Here is a 23,990-nt window from a genome sequence, read left to right as displayed (position 1 = left end):
ATAAGGGGCGTGGCTTTGATAATAATGAGGCAGCTGGAGCGGCTTTGTTTTGCATGAGGGGCGTGGCTTGAATAATGATAGGACGGTTGGGGCGGACCTGTTTTGCATGAGGGGCGGGGCTGCGTTTTTCATCCTAAGGAGGGCGGGGCGTGGCTTTGCGCGAGGGGGCGGGGCCAGAGAGTCTCTCTGCGCGATCCGGCTTAGCGGCGCTGCTTACGTAAGGCGGCTTAGCGCGGCGCGGGCGATGGGGCTGGCCATGGGGCGGGCGGGCTGAGGGGCCGAAGGCGCCAGCGGGGCCATGGGAGGCGCGGGGAGCAGCAGCTCCAGCCCCGAGGAGGACCGGGCGCAGGAGGAGGCGCCGCCCGCCGGGATGCTCAAGGTAAGGCTCCTGCCTCTGGGCATGTGCAGAGCGCCTCGCCTCGCCCCTCCTTCCATTGTCCTGGGCCTCTCCCCGGAGCATAGCTGTCAACTTTCAGATTTGAAAACAAGGGACCGGCAGCCTCACCTGTCCCGGGGAGCCCCGAAAACAAGGGACCGGCAGCCTCACCTGTCCCGGGGAGCCCGAAAATAAGGGACCGGCAGCCTCACCTGTCCCGGGGAGCCCCGAAAACAAGGGATCGGCAGCCTCACCTGTCCCGGGGAGCCCCGAAAACAAGGGATCGGCAGCCTCACCTGTCCCGGGGAGCCGGAAAATAAGGGATCGGCAGCCTCACCTGTCCCGGGGAGCCCCGAAAACAAGGGATCGGCAGCCTCACCTGTCCCGGGGAGCCCCGAAAACAAGGGATCGACAGCCTCACCTGTCCCGGGGAGCCCGAAAATAAGGGACCGGCAGCCTCACCTGTCCCGGGGAGCCCCGAAAACAAGGGATCGGCAGCCTCACCTGTCCCGGGGAGCCCCGAAAACAAGGGATCGGCAGCCTCACCTGTCCCGGGGAGCCGGAAAATAAGGGATCGGCAGCCTCACCTGTCCCGGGGAGCCCCGAAAACAAGGGATCGGCAGCCTCACCTGTCCCGGGGAGCCCCGAAAACAAGGGATCGACAGCCTCACCTGTCCCGGGGAGCCCGAAAATAAGGGATCGGCAGCCTCACCTGTCCCGGGGAGCCCCGAAAACAAGGGATCGGCAGCCTCACCTGTCCCGGGGAGCCGGAAAATAAGGGATCGGCAGCCTCACCTGTCCCGGGGAGCCCCGAAAACAAGGGACCGGCAGCCTCACCTGTCCCGGGGAGCCCGAAAATAAGGGACCGGCAGCCTCACCTGTCCCGGGGAGCCCCGAAAACAAGGGACCGGCAGCCTCACCTGTCCCGGGGAGCCCGAAAATAAGGGATCGGCAGCCTCACCTGTCCCGGGGAGCCCCGAAAACAAGGGACCGGCAGCCTCACCTGTCCCGGGGAGCCCGAAAATAAGGGATCGACAGCCTCACCTGTCCCGGGGAGCCCCGAAAACAAGGGACCGGCAGCCTCACCTGTCCCGGGGAGCCCCGAAAACAAGGGATCGGCAGCCTCACCTGTCCCGGGGAGCCCCGAAAACAAGGGATCGGCAGCCTCACCTGTCCCGGGGAGCCCCGAAAATAAGGGATCGGCAGCCTCACCTGTCCCGGGGAGCCCCGAAAACAAGGGACCGGCAGCCTCACCTGTCCCGGGGAGCCCGAAAATAAGGGACCGGCAGCCTCACCTGTCCCGGGGAGCCCCGAAAACAAGGGATCGGCAGCCTCACCTGTCCCGGGGACAGTCTACGGGATATCTAACAATCCGGGATAGCAGCGGGAAACGGCGCTGGAATAAGGGGATTTCCGGCAAAAAAAGGGAAGGTTGACAGCTATGCCCCTGAGTTTCGTCCTCCCGACAGCCCTGCGAGGGGAGCTGCGTGGACAGAGCGCCCTGATGCCTCGCTGGCGTCCGGATCTGCCCTCTTTCTCCAAAGACGCGGCTCCCCCTCCTCGCCCCATCCCCACGACAGCCCTGCAAGGTAGGCCAGGCAGAGAGAGGCAGCGACAGGAGCTTCGGGAAAAGGAAACTTGCCCAGTAATAAAGGAGCCTGCCGGTGGGGGATCGGCGCCTCGTGGGGCGCAGAGGGCTCGGGACGGGGGGAGGCAACCCCTTGTAGCCCCCCCCCCCATATCTCCTTCCCTCCCACCTATTATTTGCTGCCTGAAATGTGATCTGGGCCCCTCCGCTATCTCAGGACTATACCGCCTCATTCTGCCGTGGGCGCAACCAGAGGATGCTCTGTATTCCTTCATCCTCCTCAAGACAGGGATCCCCCCGCCCAAAAGAAATATTTGGAACCCACCCGCCTCTGGCTCTGTAGCACTACTGCAGTGGTCCCCAAATGGGGTGGGGGGAGACACACAATAAAATCACCCCGGTGTCCCCTACCCTATAAAAAGCATCGTGCAAGCCACTATTCTGAACAATGCTTTTGTTCAGCCAAACAGCAACAGTCTGCTCCTCCTGCAGATTTATTCAAAATCCAAATGTATTAGATGGATGGACTTGATCCAGTGAGACCAGCTTTTGAAAGTCTGAGAGTTATTTGCACCTCCAGTGCCCGCCTGCCACCCCCTTGCCTCTTAGCGGCCCCTAGATAAACTCACCGCCCCCCCCCCAGGTGTTTGCTACCACTCAATTGGGGAGCTGCTGCTCTAAGGGTGGGGTTGCAGTTCTTCCCCTCCCCAAATCTAAATTAAATTCTACCAGTTTGGGACCTAAATTGGATCTATCTCCTTTTAGAGGGATTTTGTGTGTAGTTTCAGCTTTTGCTCCAGCTGCAACACTTCTGGAAGAAGGCAGGCTTGGCCACAGTTTGCCCAGGCTGGACTGCTGCAGTTCATTCTCTGTGGGGCTGCCTTGGGAGACTGTTTTGGAAACAGCTGCAGCCCCCTCGCGAAAATGGGACCTTGAGACTCCATTCGTAGTCAAACTGCAATGGACTCCAGTTTGCTTCAGAGGTTTTGATTTGTTTTTTAAACTGGTTAACACATTCAAGGGAAATGGAACCCAAGGTATTTTATGAGCTGCCTTCTCCCGTGGAGTCCTCCCTGCCTGTGAATATCTTCTTTGTCTTAGAAGCAGCAAATGGGGATTATGGGGCAGGGTAGTCTCAGACACCCTTCCCCCCATTGCTGGGAGGCCCCTCTGCCCCACTTGCTGTTAATTAATCAGTTCAGTACATTTATATCCCACCTTCCCTTCAAAGAAATTGTGGTTATTGCCTTTGCACCCGACCACTTCTGTTTTTTCGGAAGAGTTGTTTGGCGCCTGCTGAGGGAACAGAAGGACCTTTGCTCCATCCTGCCCGTTATTATCTACACGGACTGGCAGCAACCTTCTGCAGTTCCAGGGGGTGGGGATCTCTCCCCGTCCTTCCAGGATTGAATCTGGGGCCTTCTGCAAACATAGCAGGTGTCCTACCCCTGTCCTATGTGTACCTTAAAAGCATTCCTTCTATAAAGCTCATACTTTAATGCTGATCTTTTTTTATATTGATTTCTTACATATTGCTTGATCAAAAAGCAAAAGACAGGCAGACAGAAACCTCAAAGGGGCTCCAAGAAACCCTCAGAATTATCTGTGCTGTTTGGGTTATTGTTTTTGTCATAGAATCCTAGAACTCTGGAGGTGGAAGGGACCCCAAGGGCCATCTAGTCCAACCCCCTGCTGTGCAGGATTCCCGGCTTTTAATATAAGAAGGGACTGCTGGATCAGGCCAAAAAGGGCCCATCTAATCCAGCATCCTGTTCTCACTGATAGCCGTCTCCTCCATGAATTTGTCCAGTCCAAGCTGATGACCATCACTGCCTCCTGCAGCGGGGAGTTCCAGAGTTTAACAAGGCACTGTGTGGGCGTGGGCTAGCTTTGTGGGTCGGTCAGGGGTGCAAGGAGTCCTCGCAGGAGGAGCAGGAGCCCTTGTAAAGAGCACGCCATGGCAGGACAGGCATTTAAAAAAAATTCTTCCCCTCTTCGACTGTGTATTGGTGGAAAGGTGTGCAGCTGCGGCAGTAACTAAAGGAGGCATTATGATTCCAGAAAAATCACAAGGAGAAGTGTTACAAGCCACTGTTGTGGCAGTTGGAACAGGCTCTAAAAGCAAGGAGGGAGACACTCTTCCAGTTAGTGTCCAAGTTGGTGAGAAGATTCTGCTCCCGGAGTATGGTGGAACAAAAGTTGTGCTGGATAACAAGGACTATTTCATATTTAGAGATGGAGATATTCTTGGAAAATATGTGGATTGAACAGTTCATCTTGCTGCGTTATCATTAAGTTTTCATTCCACAAAAAGTGCTCAAATCATGTAAATAATTTCTTGTAATATTTCATGTAATATTTTCTAATAAATGCAAATTCTCCCAAATTACTAAGTATCATAATGACTTCAAAATAAAACAATGTGTATAGCCAAAATACATTTTTTACTATCTTAAAACAAAACAAAAACTAGGCACTGTGTGGAGAAGGGCTTCCTTCTACTTGCCATGAATCTTCTGACATTCTGCTCCAATAAGTTCCCCGCTATTGCTGTTACTGAAGCCTGTCCCTTTTGTCTGCTCCTGCTTTCCTTGGGGCCTCACCCCATGCCTGTCCTCCTCTGCAGGGTCGTGGGGCCAGTTTCCTGTCCGACGCCTCCTGGGCACGAGGCTGGAAGAACCTCCTCTCCAGCTTTGGCGGCACACTTCTGGGCCTGGAGAGAGCCTTTGCAGGCAGGAACCCCCTGAAGCGAGAGTCAGGGTCTGTGGTGGAGAAGCTGCCCCAGCTGGCGAAGGAGGGGGCTGAGAGGACCCTGCCCCAGTGCATCTCCCTCTTCTTGCCCGAATTCCCAGTCCAGCCTCCAATGGAGCAGCGCCAGCTGAAGGTCAGTGCCCTCCTAAGGGGGGGAAACTAAAGCGAGTCTCAGGAAGCAGATTTGGGGGAAATTATTATTTTGCATTTTTATCCCACCTTTTCCCCTCGAAGATGCTCACGGCGCTGTATGTGGTCCCCTCCCTACTCCTCATTTAATCCCCACCACAACCCTGCGAGGTAGGCGAGGCTGAGAGGCAGCAATTGGCTCACACCAGTGAGCTTCATGGCCGAGTGGGAGGATTCGAACCCTGGTCCTGGTCCAGCATTCTAACCACTTCACCACCCTGCCTCTCACTGGCACCCACACCGGGGACAGCAAAGGTGGCGCGTTCCCCCTTGGAGCATCGGAGGCTGCCATAGCCTGACTCTACCCATTGGCCCACCCAGCCCAGCGCTGTCAGTCTGACTGGCAGCCATTCTCCAGGGTCTCATGGACGGAGGCTTTGTCCCAGACCGCCCTGAGACGCTGTTGTCGAAAGAGCCAGAGTCCTTCTGCCTGAAAAGGACTTGCTCTGCCACTGAGCAGTGGCCCTTCCCTTAAAAACACAGCAAATTTCTAGTCCTCGTGGTTCTGAATGGACGTCTGGTTTAAATAGGAATGGTGGAAGCTGCTTTAGGCAGACTATGGACCCATCTAGCTCCCCCAAGACCCATTTATAGTTGGAGGAGCGTCTCCACCCCATCGTTCTGTCCAGACACTGAGGTCCAGCTCCGAAGGCTTTCTGGCGGTTCCCTCCTTGCGAGAAGCCAAGTTACAGGGAACCAGACAGAGGGCCTTCTCGGTGGTGGCATCTGCCCTGTGGAACACCCATCAGATGTCAAGGAAATAAACAACTATTTGACTTTTAGAAGACGTATGAAGGCAGCCCTGTTTAGGGAAGTTCTTAATGTTTGATGTTTCATTGTGTTTTTAATATTCTGTTGGAAGCCGCCCAGAGAGGCTGGGGAAACGCAGCCAGATGGGTGGGGTATAGATAATAATAATAATAAGAAGAAGAAGCCGAAGCCAGGCTCAGAGCGGCTAACAACATTATTATTATTATTATTATTATTATTATTATTATTATTATTATTATTATGGAACATAGGAAAGCGCCTTATTCCGAGGTCAGATCAGTATTGTCTGCACTGACTGGCAGCAATAGCTTCCAGGGCTACAGGCAGAGAAGCTGGAGCTACTGGGGCTGGAACCTGGGATCTGCATGCACGGTTGGTGCTCTGCCACTGAACCCCTGTCCCTCTTCATCCTTGCAGATCCTGGGCTTTGTGGCCAAGGGGTCCTTTGGGACAGTCTTGAAGGTCTTAGACTGCGGGCAAGAGAAGGTCTTTGCGGTCAAGGTGAGTGCCCTGCCTGACCCCCAAGACCCCCAGCCCTCTGTCTCTCTTTCTTGCTCAAAGTCTCGTTTCCTTTCAGGTGCTCCCCAAAGTGGAAGTTCTCCGCCGAGACACCCTCAAGCAGTGCAAGGAGGAGGTCAGCATTCAGGTGTGTCCTGAGCTCTGTGGGTGCAATATCTATTCTCATGGGGACAGGTTTTTTTTTTGGGGGGGGGGGTGTTTCCTGAACTCCTGGGGATGCCCTGCAGGACTTGAGATTCAAGGCCTTTGTTCATTTATTCAATTTATTGTATTTCTATGCTGCTTGCAAACAATAACATAACGGGACATCACAAACGCAGCATAAACCAAACAATGCAATAAACAAATCACCAGTAAAACCATTAGTCTGCATATAGCAATATTCAGCCCAAACCAATACACTGTACACCAAACATTCATTTCTCCTGATATGGAAAAAGAGAACAAATGAGCACCAAGTTATTAACGAGACAGCCAAACACAGGTGGTCACTAAACAGTTACATACAAACACAGTGTATGCATAAGAATTATAAATAAAAACATGAAACAGTAAATAAAACATACATTAAAAATCCCAGAATCTTAAATTGTAAGGGAGTCCACGTGACCTTGTCTAAGTTGAGCAGCCTTTGCTGCGAATTTAGCTGTGTTAAGGGTTGGGTGTTTAATGTTTGGGTACCATTGGACGCCCTTTTGAATCAAGTTGGAAGACTGAGCCTTTCCAGACTGCTCTGATTTTCACCAAATTTGTGTGTGTGTGACTATATATATCAGGCCTTCCAAGTGTCCCTATTTTCCAGGGACAGCCCTGGATTTACAGAAGATGTCCCAGTTTCTGATTTGATCCCGGAATGTCCCACTTTTCCTATTTTCATCAGAGAAATATTGGAGGATAGGGAGTTACGTGACTCCCAACCTTTAGAAAACATCTGAGGGCAGCCCTGTATAAGGAAGTTTTTTTTAATGTTTAATGCTCTATTATGTTTCCTATATGTTGGAAGCCACCCAGAGCGGCTGGGGTAGAAATAATATCGTTATAATTATTATGCAATAGGACGTCTCTGTTTTCATCAGAGAAATGTTGGACACTATAATATATATATTCTGATGGTGGAGAGATGCACCGTTGAGCATCATTTTGAATCAAAATCCAGAGGGAACATTCCAAGACCACACTCCAAAGACCAAATCTCTCTGTGTGTGTCCGTTATCTATATGCGTGTACAGTGGTACCTCTGGTTATGTACTTAATGCCTTCCGGAGGTCCGTTCTTAACCCGAAACTGTTCTTAACCTGAGGCACCACTTTAGTTAATGGGGCCTCTTGCCGCCGCACGATTTCTGTTCTCATCCTGAAGCAAGGTACTATTTCTGGCTTAGCAGAGTCTGTAACCTGAAGCGTATGCAACCTGAAGCGTATGTAACCCGAGGTACCACTGTATTTCATTTTTAGTGAACGATAGATGGGCCTTTGGGTGGCATTTTGAATCGAGACGAAAGGCCGAACCTTTCAAGAGGGCACTTATTTCCACCAAATTTGTGTGCGTATATTGTCGTGACGATGGAATGATGTTTATTTGTCCTGAATAGATTTCGGTCGTTTGCGATCTCCGGCTGCACCATCGACCCCTTTCCTCCGCAAAGAGGTTGATATGTCTTCCAAATCCAAGAAGCCCCTCTCCCACCCCACCCCCCAAAAAGCCCTCCCCTGCTGGGCTCCCTCCTTCACTCACCGCTCCCCTTTTCTCTTGTTCTCCAGAAGCAGGTCAGGCACCCTTTTGTGCATTGCCTGGGAGACAGCTGGCAAGGCCGCCGCCATCTCTTTATTAGTGAGTGACCATCTGCCCTGCGGGGCTCGGCTAGAGTAGAGATCTGCCCCCCTCCCTCCATCCTTCTCTCCCCACCCTGTGCCCCCCACCCTTGTGCGTGTCCAGCCATGTGCCGCTGAGCCTTTGCCCACACATGTGACTCCTTGTTTACTCTTCCCGCAGCTCATTCTGCTTCTCCCCTGCCATAGGAATCGGCTGGCTCTCACGGCGCCCGCCTGTGCAGGGATCAACGGCGTCTCCTCTCTCTCCTTCCCCGCTTCCTGCCAACACACCCTTAAAAAAAAAAAAAATTAATTGATTTGTTAACACAAAAAAGAGAGCGCAAAAATAAAAAAAGGGAAAGTCTAAAAAACCCAGACCGTTAAGCGTCACAGCCTGGGAGAGCAAAAGTGCAAAGATACAGGGATAATAAAGTATTAACTTGTGCAAAGATTCCCTTAGCAAATAATATTATTTGCAGTTAAAGGCATTGCTATTTCAAATAATATGATCTACAAAGGGACTGTTTGCCCGAGTTAATACTTTTACATGGTGCTGTTTGCAAAGGGGATCTTTCTATTTTAGTAATACTTTACTAAAATAGTTGAGCTACCTGGTATCTTTGTAAAAACAAAAGTATTATCCACCTGTAAGTTCCGTTGTTATTGCGAAAATACGGTTTTGGGTACCCTTAAATGAGCCAGACATTTGCATATACTGATGGCACTGAATGACCACGTGCCTCAATATTTGTAGGAATACTATATTTATGCGAATCTAATGCACCATTAAATTAATGCGCACCTTGGTTTTCAAAACCTCGAAGCAAAAAACCCGATCTGCTGGGGAATGTTAATGTGCACCCTAATTTTCACGGCGTAATTTGGCAAAAAAGTGCACATTACATTTGAGTAAATACAGTAAAATAATGCCATACACAACAACCCTGCGAGGTGCACCACCATTGGCTCTCTCTGTCTCTCTTGCTGGCCTCGGGTCCCCCTCTCCTCTGTCCCTCCTTGAACCCCACCTGGACTCTGAATTTCCTTCTGCCTTCACACCTGGGCAGAAGGTGGCTGCTTTCAAGGCTGTGTGCACAGCATCCAGCACCTCTTCCCTCGCTCCAAAGTATCCTGGGAACTTTAGTTTACCCCTCGCGGTGCTACGCTTCCCTGCACCCTGAACAAACGATAGTTCCTGGGCTGCTTTTGGAGGAAGCCACCTGCTTCACCATACATTTAAAGCGCATGGCTTCCCCCAAACCATCCTGGGAACTGTGGTTGGTTAAGGGTGGCTGGAACTGTAGCGCAGTAAGTGGGTAAACGACAGTCCCCAGGATATTTTGGAAGGGGGTGCGTGCTTTAAATGTGCTTTTGATATACGGGGCATATGCGTCGGAGGAAAAGGACATGCACTGCATGTACAAAAGGCGCAAAGTGGGGTCAGCAGGCTCTGTTCAGACTCTATAAGTAACACCCCCCTCTTTTTCCCACCCCCTCTTATCTCCCCCTGACCACCAGTGTGCACATATTGCAGTACTGGGGATTTGTACACCCTTTGGAAGTCGGTGGGGCGTTTTGCCGAAGCCGTAATCCGCCTCTTTGCTACGGAGTTGGTCCTGGTGCTTGGTAAGGAAGTGCTGTGGGTTTGGGGACGGGGACGGGGGTTAGTCTAGATGATGCCCTGAGTCCCTTCTAATTTGGGGGGTCCTGTACAAAGGGAGGGTTGAACTCTTAACAGATGACTCCATTGCTGGCCAGACAAGTCTCTTGGTAAGACAATGGCCGGAGCTGGCCTCTTGAGTGTCCTCATCAGCGCCCGAAAGGACAATCCAGGTTGCAAGAGCCCCCACTAAGTGAGGGGGTTCCCCCGGGCTAATGGGTGGGCCCTTCCTCCGAGCCTATGTTTTTTTGGAGTGTGTGAGCTCAGTTGGGAGCAGGAGACAAAGAGATCCGCTTGCTCTGTGCTGGATCCAAACCAGCGACCGATGGAGAAGCAATATCTTCTGGGGTGCTCCTGCTGTGAGCCCCTCCGCCTCTGGCTCAGGTTGCATATACAGTGGTCCCTTGATTCTCAAACTTTATCCATTCTGGAAGTGCATTCGAAAACCAAAGCATTCCAAAACCAAGGCACGCTTTCCCATCGAAAGCCATGCAAAATGGATTAATCCGTTCCAGGCTTTTAAAAACAACCCCCAAAACGGCAAGTTAACGTGAATTTTACTATCTAACGAGACCATTGATCCATAAAATGAAAGCAATAATCCATGTAAAAGGTAAAGGTAAAGGGACCCCTGACTGTTAGGTCCAGTCGCGGACGACTCTGGGGTTGCTGCGCTCATCTCGCTTTATCGGCCGAGGGAGCCGGCGTACAGCTTCCGGGTCATGTGGCCAGCAGGACTAAGCCGCTTCTGGCGAACCAGAGCAGCGCACGGAAACGCCGTTTACCGTTTGACTTCCAAAATGTTCAAAAACCAAGGTGCAGCTTCTGATTGGTGCAGGTGCCCTGGAAAATATAGCCAACAGCTGCATCGGACGAATTCCGAAAAACGTTCAAAAACCGGAACACTTACTTCTGGGTTTTTGGCATTTGGGAACCAAGGCGTTTGAGAACCAAGGTACCACTGTACGCACAAATAAGGCCATGGGCGCTCAAAGCCCCATTATCTCCACTGTCCCCTATTCCAAGGAAATCCTACTGGAATCTTTCTCTTCTGGGAGATTGGGGTGGGGCATGGAACAGGAGAAACTTCACCCAGCCCACCGCTGACCTCTTTGCCCCACGCCAATGGGGCAAGCCCTAGAGAGTTCTTCACATACTTTGGAGCAATCACAGCCCTTAATAATAATAATGATTTTTACCACGGATGGAAAATAAAATTGGGATGACGCTTCCTTCTCTTCCTTCTCCCAGGCTACCTCCACAATCTGGGCATTGTCCACCGCGATGTCAAGGTACAAGAGACACCTCCTCCCCCCTTTCATTGTGGGGCAGGGAAATGGGAAGCTGCCTTATCCCCTGTCAGATCCTGGGTCCATGATCTAGCCCAGTATTGTCTCCACTGACTGGCAGCAGTCGTCCTCCAGGGGTCTCTCTCCCAGCCCTGCTGAGAGATGCCTTTACGGGGGGCCTTTTCGCTATGAGCAATGGCCTCCCACCCCCACTCCAACCCCCAACCCTGGGATTGGCCCTTCTCAGGGGAAGGGATTTGGCCCACCAGCCCAAACTTCTGGCGTAACTTCAGCCTGGCCCTTTCCCAGAGATCCCTGCCTCTTGCACTTGGCAAATCCTTGGTCCGAATTCGAGTGCCGCCAGAGGGGAGGGCACCTTCACATCCTCACTGGGCTGCTCTCTTCTCTTTACAGATGGAAAATATCCTTCTGGATGAACAAGGTGCGTCCCGCTCAGGCTGGCAGGGGAGGGAGTTCCTGAATGTCCTGCGGAGAAACAACATATTATTCTTACCTTAATAAATTCGCCTTTTTATGTTGCTTTAATTCTACCAGAATTTAAATGCTTTTTAGTGGTTATCTTTCACATGTTTTTTATTTTTGGAAACTGCCCTGAGTTCTAGTGGGGGGGGGGCAGGGGCAGGAAGGAAAGGCGGATAACAACAACAACAACAATAGCCACCCCAAATCCTGTAACCACTCAAATGACTTTTGCCTATTGCAACCATTGTAATGCGCGGTACTAGATGTTGTTTGGTCTGTAAATTTCATTTTAATTGCTTCTCTTTTTTGTTGTTCTAATTTAGTGCACCCTGTAGAATTTAAAACGGTTAACGCCGTAAAGGACAATGTGAGAAATAAAAGAAGTAGTTAAAATGCAATTAAAAGTCAACATGCAGATCTAGTGTGATGGGTGCTCAATATCCTGTCTTCAAACCCCCCAAAATCTGCAGACCCTCCCATGAGCTTCCTGAGTGGCTCAGTGGTTTGAGTGGGACTAAGACTTGGGAGATCAGGGTTCGAATCCCAACTCAGCCATGTCTGAGTGTCTCTTAGCCTGGCCTACTTCACAGGGTTGCTGTGGGCGAATAATCGTGTATGCCAGAGGTTCCTAATTAGTGGAGTGCTGCAGAGCTCCTGTTTTTCAAAAGTCAAGCTACGGACCCCCTATTTTTGATATCTCTGCCCCCCCCCAGGAACTCCTGGTGCATGACACCGTTAGCTCTGTGGAAGAAAAGGTGGGGTGTAATTGCAAAAAATATCAATAAATACGTCCCAACCAGGGAGGAATGGCAAACCAAGCTGATGGGACTACGTCGAAATGGCAAAACTGACTCGAAAGCTCAGGAACCAAGAAGACAAAAACTTTAAGAAAGAATGGAGAAAACTGATAATTTATTTGGGAGACCACTGTAAGCAGATGAAAGCACTAGCAGGATTTTAATAATACTTGGAATGTAACAATCACTATGGACAATATGGACAGATGCAAAATATGGATTATGAAACAACATGCAGTCGAAATGGTTCACAATAAGACCCATGGATGGGGATGGTGGGAAGTCTGGAGATTGAGAGAAATCTCCAAATATTTACTTGGTGGCGCTGCGGTCTAAACCACTGAGCCTCTTGGGCTTGCTGATCAGAAGGTCGGTGGTTGCCAACCTAGCAGTTTGAAAGCACACCAGTGCAAGTAGATAAATAGGTACCACTCCGGCGGGAAGGTAAACGGCATTTCTGTGCGCTGCTCTGGTTTTGCCAGAAGCAGCTTAGTCATGCTGGCCACATGACCCGGAAAAACTGTGGACAAACTTCAGCTCCCTCGGCCAGTAAAGCGAGATGAGCGACGCAACCCCAGAGCCGTTCGCGACTGGACTTAACTGTCAGGCGTCCTTTATCTTTTTATTGTTTTAACTCTATGCTTGTAAAATCAAATAAAAATCATTTTCAAATTGTGTGGGTCTCTCTCTGCTCTGTAATGCCCTAATTTATTTATTTTTTTTCTCTCCCACTGCAGGTCACCTGAAGCTGACTGACTTTGGCCTCTCCCGCCACCTGCCCTGGGGCGAAAGGGCCTACACCATTTGTGGGACCCTCCAGTACATGGGTACGGGCGGTTAAGGAGGCAAAGGAGACAGTGGCTAAGTGGGACGGGGGCCGTCTTTGCAAGGCTCAATATCTCCTCGCCTCTTCTTTCTTTGCAGCCCCGGAGGTCTTGAGTGGCGGGCCGTACGCCCATGCGGCAGATTGGTGGTCCATGGGGGTGCTGCTGTATGGCTTAGCCACTGGGAAGGTAAGGCTGTGAAGCAGCTTGGAGAGAGAGACTCCACTGCATGTTCCCCAGTTCTCTGTCTCCTGTGAAGGTAGACTACCTCCGGAGATGGAGGGTCCATTAAGAAGCAAAGACTTGATGAAGAGAGCACAGCAGAGGTTACATTTTCTGAGAATCCTCCGGAAAAACAGTCTCTCAAAGGACCTGTTGATGGCATTTTACCATTGTACTGTGGAGAGTGTATTAACGTATGGTCTGTGTGTGTGTCGTTTGGGAGCTGCACGGTCAGGGGAAAAACAATGCTGTCCAGGGTTGTAAAGACTGCGGAGAGAATAATCAGGTGCGCTCTTCCCACCTCGGATCAAATCTACGCTTCCAGGTGCCACAAGAAAGCTGCAGAGATAGTGCAGGATAGTGCACACCCCGGAAATGATCTCTTTCAGCTTCTGCCTTCTGGAAGAAGGTCCAGGGTTATAAAGACTAGGACTAGCTGCCTGAGAAACAGTTTCCACCCAAATGCAATTTTGGTTTTAAACACAGTGTAAGCAGTCTTGATGGGAGTATATTGTATTTAATTATGGGGTATCAGAGTTTTTAGGGGGCTAACCAGGTTGGGATAGCAGGCTTGTTGGGTTTTGAATGTTTTATGTAGATTTTTCAATTTTGTTGTTCTGTATGGGACAATGACAATAAAGATTATCGTATAAGGCGAGCCTGAGATGGAATCAGGCCAGCGTCCTGTTCTCACAGGGCCCAAATGCCCCTATCGAATCTCGATAGACTGCTTCTGGACATGGAGGTTCCATCGGAGCAGCCCGTTGCTGGATCCTACCTAGCCCAGCATCCCTCTTCTCAAAGGGGCCAAAACATGCCCCAATGGGAAGCTCGCGAGCAGGATCCGAGCAGAAAAGCATTCTCCATGCCTGCGGTTTCCGGCAACTGGGATTGAGAAGCGGTTTTGCTAGAAGCCATCTCCTCCAGGAATTCCTCCTGTCCTCCTTTAAAGCCAGTCAAGTCTGTGGCCCTCACAGCCTCCTGCAGCAGTGAGTTCCATGGATCAGCTGTGTTCTAGCAGTGAAATTCTCTTTGTGGGTAGCAAAGGAGGGTGACTCACATGAGAGAGTAATTGCTGGGCAGGGATCCTAGGAAAACTCTGCATTCCTGCATGAAGGTGCGAGGAGGCAGAGAGGAATCCAGCTCTCCCACGTTCTTTTCAGTTCCCGGTGGCCCCCGAGAAAGACCACATCAGCATGCTGGAGAGCGTCAAACGCTGCAGCTACGCCATCCCAGGCACCCTCAGCCTGGGCCTCCGCCTTCTCCTCAGCGAGGTGAGCTGCGGTTTTTTCTTAATACTTAAAATTTTGGGCAAATCTAAAATGTGATATTGCACAGACCACAAACTTGACGGTGCAAGCGTTGCACATGGTCAAAGGGTTCAGTCACTTACTGACTCCGGTCTAATTCCTGCATTTCAGGGGGTTGGGCTAGATGACCGCTGGGGGACCCTTCTGATTCTGGGATTCCACTTCAGAAACCTTTAACGTGTATCTGAGCCGGCCTTCGCCAACCCAGTTGTTTTGGGCCACAATTCCCATCAGCCCATAGCCAATTGGTGCAGAAGATACTGAGCTGGGTGGATCCAAATCGGTGCAAGGCACTTTTTAAAACCAGCCCTTCATTTGAGATCATAAGTACTAGGATCTTATGGGCATAAGCAGTGCTTTTTCTATTAAAAAAATGTTTGGGGGGTACTCTCATTTTCCTACTCATATTGAAGTATTCCCCTAAATGAGGCAAACTTAGATTCACAGCCACTCTGGGCACAAGAATATAAACAGAGTCCTTCGTCTGGATCAGACAAAAAAGGGGCCGTGTCTGTTCCAGCATCCTGTTCTCCCAGTGGCCATGTGCCCCTAAGAACATGGGGAGTGAGATAGACTGCCTCTGCAGCTGGAGGCTCCATAAGCAGAGCCTGGCTGGGAGATCGGGCAATGTGGGTCCCATCCCACCTAGTCCAGCCTCCTGCTCTCACAGTGGCCAGCCAGACCCCCCGCAAGGGAAGCCCACCAGATTCCCAGGGACTGGTTTCCAGTGACTGACAGCAGTGGGCAGAAGAGTGCCACCAGGGCTAGCAGCCACCGACAGCCTTCTCTTCTGCTCGGTGGGAGAGCCCTGCTCTGGATGCAGAAGGCCTCGGGGCTCAGTCCTCTTCTTCCCAGGAAGGGCTGGTCCCCTGTCCCAGAGAGTTGCTGCTGGCCAGTGTAAACATCATCATTAATAATAATAATAATAATAATACTAAAAATTTATTTATATCCTGCCCTCCCCAGCCAAAGCCAGGCTCAGAGCGGCTAACAACAATAAAAGTAACACAGCATTCTAAAATCAATTCATTCTAAAATCAATTCAAAATCAAATTAATGGCAACCATTGGGCTAGAATTCTTTGAGGATCGCCAAAGGAGACTGTGCCCTTGCCAAAGGCCTGGTGGAACAGCTCTGTCTTGCAGGCCCTGCAGAAAGATGTCAAGTCCCACAGGGCCCTAGTCCCTTGTGACAGAGCGTTCCACCAGATCGGGGCCACAGCCGAAAAGGCCCTGGCTCTGGTTGAGGCCAGCCTGACCTCCCTGTGGCCCGGGACCTCCAAGATGTTTTTATTTGAAGACCGTAAGGTCCTCCATGGGACATACCAGGAGAGGCAGTCCCGTAGGTACGAGGGTCCTGGCCGTATATTAATCATAATACCTGTCCCCCCCCCCCCACACCTTTAACAGGCCATAGACTATCTAGCGGCCAAAGGCTTGGGTAAAGAGGAATGTTTTTGCCCATGATGATGGTGCCAGGTGGGCCTCTCTTGGGAGGGAGCAGCCCACAGACGGGGAGCCACCACCGAGAAGGCCCTTGCCACTCTCCCAACCTTTTGGGGAGGGGACACATAGAGAAGGGGCACAGGATCCAGGGCGGTTCTGCATTTGGTGGGCAAACAGTTTGTGCCAGGCAGCTTCTGCCGTCTCCTCTGACCGCTGCCCGCTCTCTCCGTCCAGCTCCTGTGCCAGGACCCCCAGCGGCGCCTGCGCTACCTCCACCACTTCCGCGGCCACCTCTTTTTCCGCGGGATGACCTTTGACGCAGAGATGCTTCGGAAGCGGCCGGTGGATGTTGTGCTGGGCCTGCGGAGCCCCCGGGAAACCCCCCTGGACTCGGCCGCCTTTTCGGATTTCGACTGCGACCTCGTGGTGCCCTCGAGCCAGCCGTGGCCGGGCTGAGTGGCCCCCCGTCCTCCTGGGGGGCAGCAGTTCTTCTCAGGAGGCCCAAAGCCGCCCTCGGGAGACCCCCGGGAATCACTGTGAGACCTTCTCAGGAAATGCTTCTTCCAGGCAGCTCTTTGGGCGAACGAAGCCGCCAAGGATCTCAGGAAGCCCGGCCGAAAAAGCGCCGGCCCCTCTCCGGCAGGGAGGCTGGACCCCTACTTTACCTGCCACCCCCCTGGCTACTGAGTTCTCCCACTATGCAAGACTGCCACCCAGAGATCGGGGATGACGAGCGCAGCGAATTTTCCTTCCCATGTAAGGCCAGCGTTGCACAGAATGGCAAAGATGGCTTGTCAGCTGGCTGCCTGCAACTTCCTGTGTGTGCAAGAGTCCTGTGGAATCCGGAAGCTTGCCTCTTTTCCCCACCAACCCTGACCCTGAGCTCAGCTAATCTAACAGGAGAGACTAATAACCGTAGAGAGAGATATTCCTTCGCTATGCAAGAGGCAGACGGGCTGTGATGGGCTTGCTGCCCCTTCCTCTTCAGACGTGCCAACCCCTTTCCCCCTGTGAGAACGGATTCTGGCCTGGTTCCCCTCTGTTCAAGAAGAACCGGAACCTTCTCCTCCACCCTGGTTCCCAACCTTCTTCCTCTCCTCGCCTCCTCCGCCCCGTCTCTGTGCTTTTTCTTAAACAAGCAATAAATCTGTCTTTTATTGGTCTCTGCGGTTGGATGGCGAGTTCTCGTCTTTTGTGCAGGCCGCATTGCGGCACACCTGGGGCTGGAAGGTCAGCAACGGAGGGGAATAAATCTCAATTCCGGGAAGGCTGTGTCCTTTTTATTCCACCCCACCAATCTCTCCAGAGTTGCTGCTCGGCCCCTCACCTCCCAAAGGAGCCCAAAGGGGAAAAACACAAGCAAGAAAAAGCACATTCACGTATTTGGAGTGTTTGAAGCCCAAAAAAAGGCACCCAGAGCAGCTGACGCACAATTAGGGTTGGCGTACGCCCGGAATTTCCAGGAACTTTGTCTGGGCTGGAATCCTATTAATGTTTGGATGTGTGGAAACCCAAAAAAACAGTTTTTTGCAGTGTAGCAGGAACCCCCCCACCCCAATCATTCTGCTTGTACAAACTTCACACACACACACTCACACACTACATACGCCACATTTCTGTTATAAATTCATAGAAAATCAACCATACATCGGATTTGCACTGTTCCATTTTTATTTTACTCCATATGACAAGAACTAACAAAAGGGGGGGGTGACTTATTCCTGGTCAGCCATAATCCCTCCACCATCTCAGCACATCTGCAGGATCCCTGCCCAGATGATCCCAGACAGAAGGCAATCAAGATCACAAAGAACTTGCATATGGGAGTGGATTCAGCATGGACTGAAACAAAGGACAATGATCAGATCTTCCCTCAGGGGGCAGGAAACTGCAAACTCCCCTTTGTCTCCTGGAAGTGACTCATGGGGAGGGGGGAAAGGAGGAACCAGCCAGGTGACAAGACACTCAGGTTACCACCAACTCCTCCCTCAACCCCTCCTTTCTGTAATGTATGCATGATGTTTCTGGGGGTGGGCTTGACCTAGAGGAGGGGAATTTGAAAAGTTTTTATAAGACCTTGCACACTATTTTTCTGGGTCTTTCCTCTCTCCTGCAAGTGAGGGGAACACCCTGATGCATCAGTTCAATAAAGGCCAAGCCTACAGGCTGCTGTTTTGCTCCAAGTTATCCTGGTTGGTGTCTTTGTTTTTGTCCAAGAGAGCCCTCGGATTTTCCGGCAACAGTAGAAAAGCTCAACAGCTTTTCTTCACACACACACCCAAAAAAGAAAGAAAAACACCTTTGCCTAGAAAAGCTCAACACCTGTTCTGTCTGGATTTTCACTTTCTAAAATACGGCAGCCCTAGATTAATTGCTTATACCCCGCCCATTAATTGTTTGATTATACCCCGCCCCTCTTGGCTGGGTTTCCCCAGCCACTCTGGGTGGCTTCCAACACATGAAAAAACATAAAAGTCAAACAAAGGGGTCAGCAAACTTTTTCAGCAGGGGGCCGGTCCACCGTCCCTCAGACCTTGTGGGGGGCCGGACTATATTTTGAAGGGAAAAAATGAACGAATATATTTTGGAAAAGAAAAAAAAAAGAACAAATTCCTATGCCCCACAAATAACCCAGAGATGCATTTTAAATAAAAGGACACATTTATCTCATGTAAAAACACACTGATTCCTGGACCGTCCAGGAGCCGGCTTTCGAAGGCGATTGGGCCGGATTCGGCCCCGGACCTTAGTTTGCCTACCCCTGGTCAAACATCAAAAACCTCCCTAAACAGGGCTGCCTTCAGATGTCTTCTGAATGTTTGGTAGTTGTTTTTCTCTTTGACATCTGGTGGGAGGGCGTTCCCCAGGGCGGGAATTGTTCTGTCGGTTTTCTATACATTCCGAAAATGAAAGTACTATGATTCTTTCATGCAAATGGCTTTGCATTTGTGCAAGAGCCGAATCGGCTTGGCTGGGAATTGCGCCCTGCAGAACATCTTCCGCCAGCAGCAGCGGAGCTTGAAACGTTTTGCAGCAGCTCTTGCGCGGGGGGGCGGGGCCAGATCGGGCCCCTCCCACTCGCCCTCCCCTCATTGGCCCCGCCTCCTCCGGTGGCGTCACTCGGCGGTTTCATTCAAAAAAGCGAGGGCGCTGCGCTCTTGGCCGGACCTCGGGGCGCCGTGGAGCCGGTGAGTCCCGGGCTCTATTGGGGGGTTGCGCCCCCCCCTCCCAGCGCCTGGGAAGGGGGCTTGAGGCCAGACCCCCAACTTCCTTGAGAGGAGGCGGCTCCGAGGGAGCTTCGTGGGGGCCGGGTGGGGATTTGAACCCAGGTCCCGCCCAGGACTCTAACCACTGCGCCGCACTCTCCTCCCCTGCTCCCTCCCCCGCCCGCGGGACTCGACCGCTGTTCCGCCTGGCCTTTGGTTTGGACTCAGGCTGACCCTTCTGGGCTTGATCTATTGGCTACTTTTAAAATGAAGCTGCATTTTAAATTGCATTTTAACCTGTATTTTAAATTGGTTCTCCCCACCCCACCCCCCAATTATGCTTTTACTGTGATTTTTTGGGTGTTAGCTGCCCTGAGCCCGGCTCTGGCCGGGGAGGGTGGGGTATAAATAACATTTATTATTATTTATTATTATTAAAAGAATCACTTCCAAGACTTCAGCTACAGGACTTCCACCCAGCCCATAGAAGAAGCAGGAAGAAGCCCCGAACAGAAGGATTCTCTCACTTTTATATAAGTTTCCCCTTTTCCCCATAAACACCTTTGGTGAAGCATCATGCGTCCATCATCAGACATGTGTCACAAACAGGGAGGGGGTTTCTGGCGGAAACCAGGTTTGCCCCAACCTCCCTCTCCCACCCCTCTACACCCATCGAGGGATACAGTAGGGATAGTTACAAGTTCCTGGGTTTCCTGGCGTTATAAGAAACAACTGCTCCTTTATCCTCATCCAAGAGCCGCTATGGGGTCCTTATGTAGGAGAAAATAACAGAGGCCAACCAGAGAATATTGAGCAGCCAAGCGGCTAGTAATAGTAATAGTAATAATAATAATAATAATTTTTATTTATACCCCGCCCTCCCCAGCCAAGGCCGGGCTCAGAGCGGCTTACAAGCAATAATAAAAACAAGGTGCATGATTACAACTTAAAAACAAAATTAAAATACAACATTAAAATATTGAAATATTAAAATGTAGCCTCATCGCAGGAGGAGAAGGAAAAGAAAAAAGAAAGAGAGGGAGGGAGGGAATCAAATTGGCTCCAAGCCCAAGGTCAGGCAGAACAACTCTGTCTTACAGGCCCTGCGGAAAGAAATCCGATCCTGCAGGGCCCTGGTCTCATGAGACAGAGCGTTCCACCAGGCGGGAGCCAGTGTTGAAAAGGCCCTGGCTCTGGTTGAAGCTAATCTGACTTCCTTAGGGCCCGGGACCTCTAGGGTGTTGCTATTTATGGACCTTGAGGCTTTCCATGGGGCATAAAGGTAATCCAGCCCAACCCTCTGCAGTGCAGGAAAGTGTAGGGATGCCTCATAGGCAGGTAGGCCTTACTCTTGGCTTCCTCTAAATCAGCCTTCCCAGAAGCTCCCCCACAGCACAGACATACTGTAATAATAAGTCGTAACAAATGGCCTGTCCTGCCTTTCTGTCTTTTTCAAGCCCTCCTGGCCAAGGCAGCTAGCCAAGAGGACCAGTGGGGGGCAGGGGTTGGAGCGTCAGGGAGACCCGGGTTCAAATGATGTTCACTGGGTGTGGCCTTGGGCCAGTCGCTGCCTCTCAGCCTAACCTGCCTCACAGGGTTGTTGGGGGGATTAAATGAGGAGGGGGAGAACCAGGGACGCCACCTTGAGCTCCTGGGAGGAAAAGGCGCAATGCAAATGTAATGAATAAACAGAATTAGGGTTGCCATGTTTCGAAAAGTAAAAACCAGGACACCGCAAAAGACACTTCCTTTTTTAAGGAAGACCCCAACATTATTGAGGTTTTTTAAAGGAAGACCCCTGGACGTCAATTCCACCTTTGAAATCCCAGTAGGGTCCGGGAAAATGGCAGCCCTAACGAAATAAAAGTCACTAAAAAAACGAGTGAAATCAAGGCTGCTCTCTGAGGACTGTTTTCTCAATAGTGAAACACAGGACCATAAAAATCAGTCCAAGAAGTTTAGCATTTTATCACCTCCTTCTGGAATGGCATTGTGGTGCCGCCCCAACCGAAAAGGACCTGTTTTATTTATTTTTATTGCATTTCGATCCCCCCCACCCCAAACTATTTCAGCTTCACACAACCCTGTGTGGTAGGCAAGGCTGAGAGAGAGCAGTTGCCTCCGTTTCCCCTCTGCTGTGAACATCCTGGCTGAGTCAGGATTTGAACCCAGCTCTCACTTTTCTGCAACATCCTATGAGCCTGTGTTGTTGTTTTTGCTTCTGCAGCCTATCCAGGAACGGCTGCCTGGCGACTCACTCCGAGACAGCCACCCACAGGAGATGGCCGAGCCAAACCTGGCTTTGGAAACCCCCAAAAGAGAAAGTCTCCCCTTCCCTGCCTTGCAAGATGGGAGGAGCGTCGCCCCAGGCTCTGCAGCAACCGGGAGGTCCCCTCAGAGCCTCCTAGAGGCCGGCCCAAATGCAGCCTCGGAGGACAAGGCTTCCATCCAGGAAGAGGAGAAGGTCAATGGCCTCACTTCAGTCTCCCCATTGAGTGTCCTGGAGGTCAGACCAAATGTATGCTCAGAGGACAAGACTTCTGTCCACGAACAGGAGAAGGATAATGGCATCGTTTCAGTCTCTGTGGTTCCTGAAATGACTTGGGCGTCCCCCTCAAGGCTCCTGGATGCCAGACCAAACGCATCTTTGCAGGACAAGGGTTCTGACCTGCATCCCCAACTGAGTCTCCCTGAGGCTGGACCAAATGCATCCTGGGAGGATAAGGCTTCTGTCCAGCAGGAGGAAAAGGACAACGGCCTCATTTCAGTCTCTCCCTTGAGACTCCTGGAGGTCAGACCAAATGCATGCTCCGAGGACAAGACTTCTGTCCACGAACAGAAGGAGAACAGCCTCACTCCAGTTTCTGTGGTTCCTGAAATGACTTGGACGTCCCCCTCGAGGCTCCTAGAGGCCGACTCAACTGCGTCTTCAGAGGACAAGGCTTCCATCCTGCATCCCGAGAAGGACAATGGTCTTATTTCAGTCCCCCAGCTGAGTCTCCCGGAGGCTGAACTAAACGCATCATTGCAGGAGAGGGCTTCCATCCAGCAAGAGGAGAAGGACAACAGCCTCGCTTCAGTCTCTGTGGTTCCTGAAGCGACCTGGACGTCCCCCTCAAGGCTCCCGGAGGCCGACCCAAATGCATGCTCACAGGATGAGGGTTCTGAGCTGCATCCTGAGAAGGAGAATGGTCTTATTTCAGTCCCCCAATTGAGTGTCCCTGAGGCTGGACCAAATGCATCCTGGGAGGACAAGGCTTCTGTCCAGCAGGAGGAAAAGGACAACGGCCTCATTTCAGTCTCTCCCTTGAGACTCCTGGAGGTCAGACCAAATGCATGCTCCGAGGACAAGACTTCTGTCCACGAACAGAAGGAGAACAGCCTCACTCCAGTCTCTGTGGTTCCTGAAATGACTTGGACGTCCCCCTCGAGGCTCCTAGAAGCCAACTCAACTGCGTCTTCAGAGGACAAGGCTTCCATCCTGCATCCCGAGAAGGAGAATGGTCTTATTTCAGTCCCCCAGCTGAGTCTCCCTGAGGCTGGACCAAACGCATCCTGGGAGGACAAGGCTTCTATCCAGCGAGAGGAGAAGTACAATGTCCTCGCCTCAGTCTCTCCCTTGAGTCTCCTGGAGGTCAGACCAAATGCATGCTCCGAGGACAAGACTTCTGTCCACGAACAGAAGGAGAACAGCCTCACTCCAGTTTTTGCGGTTCCTGAAATGACTTGGACGTCCCCCTCGAGGCTCCTAGAAGCCAACTCAAATGCGTCTTCAGAGGACAAGGCTTCCATCCTGCATCCCGAGAAGGAGAATGGTCTTATTTCAGTCCCCCAGCTGAGTCTCCCGGAGGCTGAACTAAACGCATCATTGCAGGACAGGGCTTCCATCCAGCAAGAGGAGAAGGACAACAGCCTCACTTCAGTCTCTGTGGTTCCTGAAGTAACCTGGACATCCCCCTTGAGGCTCCCGGAGGCCGACCCAAATGCATGCTCACAGGATGAGGGTTCTGACCTGCATCCTGAGAAGGAGAATGGTCTTATTTCAGTCCCCCAGCTGAGTCTCCCAGAGGCTGGACCAAATGCATCTTTGCAGTACAAGGCTTCTGTCCAAGAACAGGAGGAGGACAACAGCCTCACTTCCGTCTCTCCTTTGAGGCTCCTGGAGGCTGGACCAAATGTATCCTCGGAGGACCAGGAACAGGAGAAGGATAATGGCATGGTTTCGGCCTTTGTGTCGCCTGCAGCTTCCCAGATCCTCCCTCTGAACATCCTGGAGACAGGACTCAGCACATCCCCCATGAATACGGCTTCTGTCCTGTGGCAACAGAGGAAGGCGGCTGTTTCTCTGGTTTCGGCGGCAACCTGGATGTCGCCTCTGAGCCTCTTGGAGACGGGTGTCAACACCTCCCTGGAGGAGAGGACTTTGACCAAGGACAGCACAGCAGAAACAGACTCCCTGCTGTGGCAGTAAGTAGAGCGCCTAAGACCCAGGTCTTCTCTGGGGACTGAGAATCTCCGTTGGTGTCTGTCTGCTCCATCCAGCCGCTGCGTCCAGGTCTCGAAGGTCTGGCTTGGGGGGGCAGAAAGATCACCTACGAAGGGGACCCCTCAGCCCCTCCTCTTTGCAAAGAGAGAATCTTGGCAATAATAATAATAATAAAAAATAATAATAATAATTTATTATTTATACCCAGCCCATCTGGCTGGGTTTCCCCAGCCACTCTAGGCAGCTTCCAACAAAACACTAAA

General features: G+C 51.4%; 2 protein-coding genes and 1 pseudogene across 2 annotated transcripts in view; all 3 read left to right on the top strand.

Moving 5' to 3' along the window:
• Positions 1-220: 220 nt before the first annotated feature.
• On the top strand, positions 221-17,198 carry RSKR (ribosomal protein S6 kinase related). The gene is made up of 12 exons (XM_028708525.2): positions 221-379; positions 4,591-4,848; positions 6,093-6,176; positions 6,253-6,321; positions 7,955-8,024; positions 9,524-9,631; positions 10,917-10,957; positions 11,369-11,396; positions 12,972-13,061; positions 13,159-13,247; positions 14,444-14,554; positions 16,270-17,198. Exons 1-12 carry the CDS (start codon positions 299-301, stop codon positions 16,489-16,491), a joined length of 1,251 nt encoding a protein of 416 aa, XP_028564358.2. The 5' UTR covers positions 221-298; the 3' UTR covers positions 16,492-17,198.
• LOC144325691 (10 kDa heat shock protein, mitochondrial pseudogene) lies at positions 2,630-4,536 on the top strand (annotated as a pseudogene).
• The window catches only part of SPAG5 (sperm associated antigen 5), a 31,373-nt gene continuing 24,116 nt past the window's right edge, over positions 16,734-23,990 (top strand). The window contains exons 1-4 of the mRNA XM_077919828.1: positions 16,734-16,791; positions 17,236-17,265; positions 19,027-19,223; positions 21,469-23,708. Of these exons, the coding sequence (XP_077775954.1) occupies positions 16,734-16,791; positions 17,236-17,265; positions 19,027-19,223; positions 21,469-23,708 (2,525 nt within the window). The remainder of the gene's footprint in view (positions 16,792-17,235; positions 17,266-19,026; positions 19,224-21,468; positions 23,709-23,990) is intronic.

This window comes from Podarcis muralis, chromosome 15 (genome assembly GCF_964188315.1).
Source record: "Podarcis muralis chromosome 15, rPodMur119.hap1.1, whole genome shotgun sequence".
In the NCBI taxonomy this organism is placed as follows: Eukaryota; Metazoa; Chordata; class Lepidosauria; order Squamata; family Lacertidae; genus Podarcis; species Podarcis muralis.
The sequence above is the reverse complement of the archived record's forward strand: the minus strand, read 5'-3'. Positions and strand labels throughout refer to the sequence as shown.

What these genes read in the sequence shown, in the direction of transcription:
- RSKR (XM_028708525.2), top strand. Translation starts at nt 299, where the DNA reads ATGGGAGGCGCGGGGAGCAGCAGCTCCAGCCCCGAGGAGGACCGGGCG. An exon ending in CCGCCGCCATCTCTTTATTA is followed by an intron (nt 8,025 to 9,523) that starts GTGAGTGACCAT and finishes CCTGACCACCAG; the next exon opens with TGTGCACATATTGCAGTACT. An exon ending in GGAGTTGGTCCTGGTGCTTG is followed by an intron (nt 9,632 to 10,916) that starts GTAAGGAAGTGC and finishes TCCTTCTCCCAG; the next exon opens with GCTACCTCCACAATCTGGGC.